Below are 11,802 nucleotides of genomic sequence, written 5' to 3'. Positions count from 1 at the left end.
GGTCACTTTCAACTTTGAAGTTATAAACTTTCTATTCCCATATACGAATGTTTCAAACAAGTTATGTTACAATGTTTACTACTCCAAGTTAGATACAGTATGATTTGTTCATTGTTCCATAACCTTTTGAATAGAGCTTATAAACTTTATCACATTTTATATGATCGAAGCTTACAATTGCTAAAAGTAAACACAATTCATTAATATAGTGAAACGTTCAACAATATCCTTGCTGCCAACTGTAGGTTCAGAAGTTTCATACAGTATTTCACCTTCTCAAAAAACATTCACGTATACACTTTCATTCCTTGATATTTTGTTTGGCGTAAAGGTAAACACCTTTATTATATTGACCATCAAATGCTTTATAATTTATTGTATACAGCTCATATCTGCTAAAACTGATATTACGTCATTAGTTTAGTCTCTATTCTTACTTTTTGTCGTATTGCGCCTCAAGTATTTGTCAAAAAAATGTATATTACTTTAAAACAACATACATATTTTCTTTTTGGCTTTTAGAAAAGATTGAACGTAATAAATTACTTCCTTCAGCCGTTCCTAAATATTTATTTGGGATAGTCAAGACTGGTACCACTGGTTAAAGATTTTGGACAAACCACATATCCAGTTGAACTAGTTGTTTTCTTATTACAGTTAACGTTTCTTTACTACAGTGGTCAGGGGCGTGGATCCTGGTGGGGATACATCCCCCTACATTTTAGGTGGGGGTATGGTGCATACAATCATCCCCCCCCGACAGTTTGGTCTGTTGAATTGTTTTATTGCGTCACAGGCCTACAAATTGTGTTTGTTCTTGTGATTCTCGTGTTCTTACCAATGGAATTACATAATTAAGCCTAGATGTAGGCTTTTTCAGTAGCCGAAATGTACATCTTTAATATAGGCGTGCTTCTAAGTTTTTCGATCTAAGCGATAGTTCGTATCAGTCAGTAGGTCTAAATATACATGCAAGTATCGTGGCAACAAGATTACTCTGTGACTGCATGTTTACAGCTTTCAGGTTCACATAATCAAAGATTACCAATTTGCAAATTGAACAGTCCACATAAGTGGTTGCAAAAATCATCCCCCCACATCGGGTGTAAAAAATCTACGCCCCTGATAGTGGTCACATATTTTATTTTGTATTAATTGTTTTGTGCCTTCTTATAAGAAAGAACATTTACTTTTTTGCTTTGAGAAAGTTGATGCTATAACAACCTGACATGTTTTAAAGTAAAACATGTGGCCAATAACTAAGTTACATGGAGGACATTGCAACAAGTTTTCTTTGGAGAAATTGGTGTTACAGAGAGCAACTTCCCAAATAAATGTACATTAACTACTTCGGTTAAAGACAGGTACTAGTTTTTGCAGATTCTCTATGTAAGGTATGCTCTTTTATCTATTTTGTATTGCTTTCATTCATAATATTTTCTGTACTAGTACTAGTTAGTTTTGAACGTAATTACTTTATTTTCATTTATCATTCATTTGTACACTTATTATGAAGTCTGGCTTACCTTGTTAGCTTAGAATTCTATTTATGACTAACAAATTTCCTAAAATGGTCAAACATCGTACACAGCCAGAGTACCCAAATGATGACAGAACGTATTCTAATCTTTATAAATAGAAGCGTAAAGAAAGTATATTTAATTAGCTACAGTGACAACCAGGTCGATTTTTAGTTTCTCTTTGAGTACATAACTTACTCTGATTGCAATTTATTGTTATATACTAAAATATTTAATGGTTTACAATAAAACTCTGTTTGAAACATCATATAGACAATATTTCTTAAACATGCCTATTTGTTGACAGCTATATACACACTAAGAAACAATAATAAACCCCGTTACAACACATACACACAAGAAAATGGTACTTAAACATGCAATATTTATTGTAACAGCCACATTCACTGCAAGATATATTTTCCATATGCTTAAAAGTTTTGGATCAATTTGCAGTAGGAGAAGCACAGATGTGTAACAAAGGACCAGTTTCAAGGAAATTTTGAAGGTCTGGGTCAAGGACTGGTTGCTCATTAATCTCTTCAGTACACATATGTGATGGTGAATTGCTAGTGATAAAGTCACCATCATGGTTACAAGGAAGTTCCTCATCTGCTCTGCTGGTACCTGGTGCAGGAGAAGAGGCTGGAGTTGCACTGGTTGAAGATGTAGTGGTGGCAGTTATGCCTAAAGCTTTCCTAACACTATCAACACAAACCAATGAGCCTGGGCTGACCTAAAGAAAAAGAAAAAAAAGGTTATTTCATTATAAACAGGTGAAAAAAGTCACTTTTAAAATAAAATCATTTAAATACAAGTTTAACAAGAATAAGTTACAACTAAATAGAATTAACAAATATCTTTTTCATTGTATGTTCACTGCAACGTATGTTTAAAATAAGTCTTTTAAGATTTATATAAAATTTGGAAAAGTATTTGCCATATTGCACCAGTTGTTGAATAAAAAATACAATTATAATTAAAATTCCAACACCTATATTTTGAACCATGTTCACTTGCATTTTTGATCTAATTCTTCATGTTCCAGTAACTGAATACCACATTTTATTCGTAAAATGACAATTTCTTATAACTTAAAAAAAAAAAAAGGTTACAAGGTTAAATCATAGTGAAGGTACATCACATTTTGATTTCTCTCACCTAACTAGTTAATAAAACTTGTAACTATGTTGCTAACACTTTCATTAATAAAAATCAATACACATATGTTATTAACTTTCAGAACTTAAAAGAATATCAAACGTTCAAGCATGACCCTATTTACAATATTTAAGTTTCTGGAATCCTTTTAAAGTTCATAAATTAAACTACAACACTTTTCTACCTTCCACAAATTAAAGCTAAACAAATATCCACATTTACTGGAAAAAAGCCCAGCCCAAATACGTAAGACAGGAAAGAGAAACTCATTTTACTTTGTTATAATAACTTTTCTTTTATAGTAAGAAATAAAACTTCCAAGTGAAATTGCTCTAATTAATGTCTATAATAATACCAGTTTTCTGCATTTACATTTCCTGTGGAAGTCACAACAATATAAACTTACTGTTATATGATGCAGCCAAGTCTTGTGAAACAGCTTTAACTTATTTTGGAAATTTGCAAAGAATTCACCATCTCTTTCCATCCTCAACAAAAAGATGGATGGTTCTAACATCATGCGTTACACATGCAATGAAAATTCTGCATGAAACTTGAGAGGAGAGTTGCACTGATAATGTAAATATTATACATTTCAAGGCACTTGCAATTTATAAAGCAGTTATAAAATTACAGAAAACCATCACAGTGAAGCTAATGATTTTCTGGTTGATCATTCAAATTTTTCTCAGCACTTTTACCTGGTATTACATCCTGTCACAAACAAAGTGAGCAAGCAACTGTGAAATATCAGTATGCAGCTAGACATTGCAGGGACAATGCTAAAAGGTATTCACGACTATACAAATGATTACAGATATTGTGATTTTCAAAAATAAGTGGAAGTTACTAAAAACATTGCTGGATCATTTGATGATCCTATTAAGGAAAATAAAATTTTCTAGAACAGTGTGGAAGAAAGAAGTGTAGAATTTTAAAGGATAGAAAATCATATGAGCTCATAATTGATCCAAATGAGAAATATTGCATTACATTATTTAATGGTATGATGAATGAAACAATTGTTCACCTAGATGAAAGATTTAGCCAAATGATGCAGTTGAAGAACAAGTATGGGTTCACATTTGATGTTAAATATTTGGAAAAAATTTTGATGACCATAAAAAGGGATGAAAAATTGTATCTTTACACTTTGAGGGAGACAGACCCTAGAGAATAACTTAAATTTTTTTAAAATTATATACCCAATTTAAAAAAAAAGTACACACCACTGGCAGCCCTTCACTATATCTGTAACAGTTGCATCTCAATAAGAGTTCAATTGGAAAGTTCAAAATAAATAGTTATCTGCATTATTCTGTGTCACAATAATGCCTCACTGGTTTAGCAGTGATTTGAACTGAACACAAAACTGGTAGAGATTTAGATTATAATGAGCTGATTCAGAACATTGCTTCAAAGAAGGCAGAAAAAGTTACATTACATTAGATTACTAGAGAATTATCACTCTCTCTATCAACAAGTCATTGATTCATCAATGGACTGGCTATCAATTTATGTAATGTGAAGATTTATGTTGTAGAAGAGCCAACAAAGAACACACAATGAACCTAGAATATAGTTCAATGTTAAAAACTCGTGTCTTCTCTTCTTTCTTCAACTTACAAATACTGACTATCGAAATAAGTGTAGGAGTAATGGATTGACTGTTAACTCCAATTTATTTTGGTAGGAAAATCTGTCATTATATACATATTCATAATGTATCTCAGTAAAATGGGTTTGTTAAGACTTGTGTTCAGTGATGTGTTAATGTACTGTATTATGTAACATTCTCAATTTCAGTCTGATAAAAATTAATTTCACTGAATATTGTATTAAGATACCTTTATTGCAGTTGCACAGATAGGACAAAGTGAAACTGAAATAAAAGATATTCAACTCTAAGACTACCAGTATGCCCAGTTACCAGTTATATTCACAGTTGATTACAAAAAGGTCTTAAGTCATATTAAAGCTTCTTAATAGTGGGAGGTTATCTAAGTGCATTTTTTCAAACATGTTAACCCCACACACCATAACATTAAGTTCATCTGTGAACATGAGAAAACTAACCAAATGACATTTCGTAACCTCAAGATCACAAGAACCGATACATAATTCAAACAAAATCCACAAAAACATCACCCATACTGAGCTATATATTCCATGGAATTCAGCACAAGAAACAAAATGAAAACTCAACATATTAAGAAACCAAATAAACACAGCCACAAAACTATGGTTACTCGATAAAATTAATAATGAAATCAACCAAATAAAACAAAATCCACTGAAAAAATTATTCACACATACACATCTAGACCAATAACACAGTCAACGTCAAACAAACAATAATAAATTCAAAGAAACAATAAATTATTAAACCTTACACAGTGGCATACCATATATTCCAGATATTAGCAAAAAAAACAACTAAAATTTGGAAAAACAACAAAAACTTACAACAAAACATTCCAGTAAGCATTAAATTTATTCAAAAACCAGGTACAAAATTAAAATCCAGAGTATGTAAAAACTACACTGACAAACATAACACCAACACTATTTATAAAATACAATGCAATTAATCATGACTTCTATATCTGAAAAACAAGCAGAAAAATGAAAACCAGATTCAAAGAAAATAAAAAAAAATTACCTACAAATGTTTTTGAACACTGCAAATCAAATAAGAACATAACCATAGAAAACATTAAAATACCAATTAGAGATACAAATACAAACAAATTCAAAAAAGCCCTACTTACACAAGAACCCAAATCAAAATTGAACAAACAGAAAGGAACACCTTTATATTAATTAATAACCTAGCATGCAACTTTAATGGCCCTACAATCTCATACCCATCCACACTGTTGTCCTTAAGATGTGTCCAATAATGGTCAATTACAAACTCTCAAGGTCAAGAAAGTCAAAATATTGTTCTGTACTTTATTTTAATTAAAGTATTAATACCCATGTCAGCCATTTTTAGAATACATGAATAGGAATGTATGGCTGAACCTTACTGTACACATAACTTGACTGGACAGAGGCAGGTGGATGAGACAACGTAAATGTCAAAATTAAGACATTGGTCAGCAGCATAATCCTGTCTTTACAAGTGGAGATATGGCACAAGGGAGTTCATTGTGTTTTGGGGTAGATGTTTCCACCAAGATATTCCCAGTCTGCAAACTGACTCTAATCCCTTTTGGATGAAAAAACAACAAGACATTTGACCCAAGGATTGGTGTGATAAAGAGTGGAGAATTAAAAATCATGAGATTGGTTCTGATTATTGTGGTGATTTCATAATAGAGTCATCTATGCATGGTTTGTTACCAATCAGCTATTTTATTTTTTTTCTCAAGGATTGGGAAATCCATAATAAACAAAAAAAAGGTTTAGTGCCCATGAACCCTACCCACCATGAAGTCCTATGAGGGGATGTACTACAATGCCAGGGTCTTGTGAGTACTATACCCAAGAACCAGCATCAGACACAAATGTCCACAATACCCACTGTGAATGCCTAATGCTGGTACTCGGTTGGCTCTAGCCCAACAAGACCAGCTGATTGACCCTGTGGAGCCACTCCAAGGCCAAAGTTGTGTGTACCCTTCAACCACCAGGATCTTTTCCGCCCCCTTCACAGGCCACCATGTATGGCAAACACATGGGTGGATGTTCAGATCCCAGAGAAGATAAACTGAAAAGACATAACCTTTTCTGGGAAGTTATCTTACCACATATGGACACCCAAACTGAGAGATTAACAATTCAAATAATTCTTATTTGGGACAAACATATTCTTTTGCAACTTTCCATATTTGTTGTCTTCAATTTGGTACGGCCAGAATTTGAAATTTGTTACAAAATTTATTATACATTCAATCTATAACTTCCAACTGTTTCCTGTTTTAAATATGTTAATTTCAACAAAAAATCCTCATCATTTGATGAAACAATAAGAGCCCTATAAACAAAACAAAAAATAAGGGCATTTTTCTGCAACCATGGATGACACAATCTCACATGCAGAGACATGGTAACTGAGAATGGCCACCTGTACAAAGAAGTAAACAAAAAGCTCCTCTCTCAGAAACAGCTAAAAGGTTTAAACAACTCACACCTTCAAATTTTAAGGTAATTTGTATAGTAAGACCAATCAAAGTCAGATGTTTCTGGAACTCAACGTGCCAATGTTTAATTAGTTTTATCATCTATACTACTGTGCAGGCTGATATTTCTAGAATCTCTCCTCGTGCCTATAAATGTAACCAACACAATGCACCAAGAGACAATGTATATTACTGGTTTGCTATAGTTAGTATGCTGTAAACCTCAGAAGCTATAACTGTGATTAACACTTATTAATCAGAAACACCAGATATTTGACCAGGAACATTTATAAGTTTCAAACATAAGAAACCACTTAACTTCATCAGATTCACACTGGACATTAGTATTTTTACTAAAACATTACATAACTTCAGTTGCAAAAAAACTCTATGCACGATAACCAAAAAATGAAGAATGCAGAATTAACTAACCCCCTGTTAGGTGAAATATACATACATCAATTCAAAATTAACTCACTCATAGTGACCCCTCGATAAGACAAAGGAAGATTGAGATAAAAAAGATGACTTGATATTTTGTTTGTAAATTTGTAAAATGTTTGTACACAGTTCATTATCTGTAATAACCATTAATGTAAATTGTATTATTGTTTGCATATTAAAATATACTTGTATTAAAAAAATAAACTGTGTATAAATCTTGCTAGCAAATATCATAACTGGACACATATTGGCACTTATTTAACTTCTAAATTTAAGTAATCATTTAACTCAGTTTCAGGCTATTTGAAACTGTAATACATAAAAAAACAAAGAGTCAAGGTTCCACAACTCAGAGTTGAGATTATGGGGTCTTAGATCCCATATTCCACATTGATCGCTCAGACTATTGGATCTCCAATAGATATATTTTTGACTGGATTCCAACCTGTGGCTACAGAGAGATACTTTTTTAACCACAGGAATCACAATAAGAAAGTAACCAACACTGAAATAGACAAACTCTCCCATACCTGAAGAAGCCCAAAAGACAACACCCCAAGATCAGAATGACAGAATTGTGTACGTCTTACTCAATTAAAGGAACAGGATTCATCAAGTCTGGAATTATGAACATTCATCATTATTCCCTAACCAAATTGGCAAGGAGTCTTCCACTTGCTTCCAGAATTATGGAGAGGATATGGAACACTGTTCTCTACCAAAAACCCAGGATGGGATCACTCTGCATTCAGAGTTATGAAGAGATATTGGACTCCCTTACAAGAACAATGTTCTGAACCAATATTGATCAAATGAAGGGTCATGCACACCTCAACCAGATAGCTGAGTGTTAAATCTGAACTGGTATTATGAATAGGCTCCCACATAAGCTGGTGCTGACATATGGGGAAAAAAGCATCCACAGGTCCATATAGCATGGCCCACAATTTCACTCTCTTCTCCAGAAATGAAGGAAATCACTCAAACACTCTAAAAGAAAAGTCTCTTTCCACCTACCCAGAGACTGGAAAATGGGTGTGCTAAGAACTCCCTAGCTCCACTAGTAAAAGCTGGGACATGCACTAGGTATTCCAAGGAACAATGCAATAGATAAATCAATTTCCCTAAATTTAAAGTAAACCAACCTCAATTTTTCAATTCAATGATAGACAGGATCCCTCTTACTCATGACAATCCACAATCCATGAGCATAAAATGGGAGTGGGATACAGTGAAAAAAAATGTATGGGACCCTGCAAAGTAGTGAGAAGAGGAAAAGAAAACAATACTCACTTCCTCATAATCTAGCAGATCTAGTCAAATGGATGAGCAGAAAAACCTTCAGAAGAAGTAACTGCTACATCATGTAAATAAAATGATAGAAAAGTATTGGAAGAAATTCACATACCTATCCACACAGTGTTCTCCACCACTCAATTCAATCAGACAGCTAAAGACAGACATAAATGTGGTAAATTTGATGAATGTCAAAAATAAGCAATATGGATCAATTTGCAAAGTTACCTCTTCAAAGTGGTTGGGGATAAAACTCTGGAAATTGAAGGATCCCAATGAAAAAAAAATTTATTTCTAGCACCCTGAAAGGAGTTGGTGCAATCCACATAAAACCCCAGTGCTCTGACAGGACAAACAATATGGCTCTAACTGGTTGTAGAGGTTAGAAATACTTGGCAAATAAATTCGTGAGAAGGATGTATCTTCTAACTTGGCTGTCAGAGTTTCAGGAAGAAATGATCTATCAGGGTATAGTAGGATATAAGTGGAATATATATATGTAGTGCAAATAACTTTGATGTACAACATCTACAGCAACAAAAAATGCACTTTAAGGGAAAGGTGATACATGGTATATGAGGCTAAAAGCTCAAATGAATGTTCAGACAAAGCATGTAATACCATCTTAATATCCCACTTAGATAATGGAAAAGGCTGTTTGGGATGAAGAACCTTAAATGAAAAAGCAGAATAGCATAGAGGATTTGAATACTTTCTGACATTTAGAATATCAAAAAACAGTTGATAAAGCTGTCTGATATAAAATGACAGTAGATGAAGCTAGACTTTTACCAAAAAGCCAGATCAAAAAACAAGATGTAATGGGCACATTTGGGTGTACTTGGTTCACTTTCCTTGTGAGACACCACTGACAGTAACAGTGCCATTTCCATTGATAAATGGCCATTGTGGGTCTGTGGACAGATTGAGACAAATACAAGACTACTTTATATGTTATACTATAATGTTATATGAAGGTCTGCATAACTTCCATACATGAAGTTTGAATTCTGTAATGTACTGGTGTAGAATGTCGAACCATGGTTCCCTCAACATAAATGGCCAAAGAGGAGATGGCAGAGGTGGACATTCTTGAAGATACTGTAGAAGAGGAAACCATAGTTGGCTGGCCAATATGGGGTTATCAACAGAACTTGACAAGCTGTGGACAGAATAACAGCCAGAACTATGAATAACAAATGAAGTCAGGGAAAGACAGAGGTGCAATCCTGTCCAATCTTGACTGAATGCATTTGTTGCCAAAGCTTAAGGATGAGGTACCAGGGACTAAAATCCCTGAAACTGACAATTCCAAGAAATGGCAAATGCATCAATCAAAGATCTGAACTGAGAGCAAATCCATCAGAAAACCTTGGAATGTAGCACCCATTCAGTCAGGTTGTAATGGGTGATATTCTATTAAATTTATCACCCTTGGAACAAAGCAAGCCAGGAGGCCAATATGATGGGGGTGAGCACAGTAGGGAATATCCAAAGTTTAAGGACAAAAGAAGTCCTGAGAATGTGTTCTTTTGATGGAAATTGTAAGATACCACTATAGAATTGTCAGAAGTAACCATAGCAATTTTTCCCTTCAACAAAACTAGACTTTGAACCATTGTTCTTTGGACAGCAAGAAGTTCTGGTGTGGAAGGAAGATGTGTCATTCATCCATAGACCATGGAATTCTTCTTGACCATCAATATATGTACTCATCCCTGAAATTAGACATCTGTGATGAAATGAATTTCAGGATAAGAAAGCAGTACAGGAAGAACAATAGTGTTGGTCCAATCCAACTACCATTCAATATCCAAGTTGTTGCTCCTCAGTAAGGAGAGTAGATAATTCAGTGAACTGCAGTTCATGATCTGTGTAGCAACTACTGAAGGGGCTGAAGATGCACTTGTCCCAAAGAATCAAAGACTCAAGGGATGACCACATTCAAGAGAGAAAACCATCTACACAGTACAAACCTGACTGTCCATTCCACAACCTGGAGCCAGATGAGAATCAGTTGAACCTGGTTTAAAAACATGTTAAGAATACACCCAGATGGACACAATATATTTAGTCAGCAAGGGAATAGATTTCTTAGCTTGAATAAGAAAGCCAGCCTTAGTAGCTTCTGAAAGGAGAATCTGGGTGTGTTGCTCCACCAACTGAAGAGATGGAGCCAGAAGTAGACATTCATTCATATAATGGTGTTTACACAGACTCAAGGCAGTAAGGTGATGAGAAAGAGTGCTTACAACTATGCAGAAGACATATGGTGCAGATACTAGGCCAAAGAATAGAACCATAAACTGCAGAACTTGAACCTTTTGCATGAAACATAGATAGCAGCACAATGACTTTGCTATGGGAATGAGGAGATACACATCAGCAACACTGAATTTAGTCACCCACTGTTGACTGGAGTTGGCTACATAATACAATCATAAGAAAAACTTGCAACCAAAAGCAAAATCTATTACTTCTGTTTTACATAATTTACACATTTTAAATCTAATGTTTGGTAATGAGAGATGTATTTCTCAAGCTAAATAAACAACCAGATTGCTGAAGCAGTAACAGTATTTTTGGATTTTGCATATATAAAGACAAGACTCACTTTTACTCTCTGCAGATTTAATTAACTAGCTTTAACCCCGTGTGTATGGAGTCAGTCCAAAGGACCAAACCTATGCTGGAGAATTAACGTTTACTATAAATTTCATATTTACTTAATGCATCTTCATGATGTTTATTATCCTTTTAGTACATATTACAAATATGGTACACACAAAAAAATTAGAATTTTCAAGAAAATATTTTTGCTAAAGATTTCTCTCTGAATATAATTCAGTCAGTTTGAGTACAAGATGACTTCATGTGAAAAACAAAAACAAAATTCATCTTACAGTTGTCAACTTTCATTTATGTAACTGCAAGAAACTTCTGTATTAACATCAAATGTTTCTTTTCGGTAATACTTATATTTTACCTGCAAGTTCTTATCTTTACAGCTTAGTTACTTATATATATATAACATGCATAAAAAATAAGTTGGCACTTACATCAGGACTGAGATCTTTTGCTTACAGAACCCACACTTCCTCAACAATACATTTTTCTCAACAAGTTGAATATCCAAAAGCTAATACAGGTATCTTTCAAATATGCATTTAAAAACTTAACAATAAAACTGAATATACCCAAATGACAGTAATTTATGTGACTTTCAATCTGATCTATAATGTTTAAAAAATTTC

At 33.7% G+C, this 11,802-nt stretch overlaps 1 protein-coding gene across 1 annotated transcript in view; it reads right to left on the bottom strand.

Annotated features, from left to right (window-relative positions):
- Window positions 1–1,459: 1,459 nt before the first annotated feature.
- LOC143255608 (bromodomain-containing protein 7-like) overlaps window positions 1,460–11,802 on the bottom strand; it is a 102,016-nt gene continuing 91,673 nt past the window's right edge. Inside the window, exon 15 of the mRNA XM_076511496.1 lies at window positions 1,460–2,256. Within this exon, the coding sequence (XP_076367611.1) occupies window positions 1,966–2,256 (291 nt within the window). The 3' untranslated portion in view covers window positions 1,460–1,965. The remainder of the gene's footprint in view (window positions 2,257–11,802) is intronic.

Source organism: Tachypleus tridentatus, chromosome 7 (assembly GCF_004210375.1).
Source record: "Tachypleus tridentatus isolate NWPU-2018 chromosome 7, ASM421037v1, whole genome shotgun sequence".
NCBI lineage: Eukaryota > Metazoa > Arthropoda > Merostomata > Xiphosura > Limulidae > Tachypleus > Tachypleus tridentatus.
Note: the sequence above shows the minus strand (reverse complement) of the source record. Positions and strands in the feature narration are given on the sequence as shown.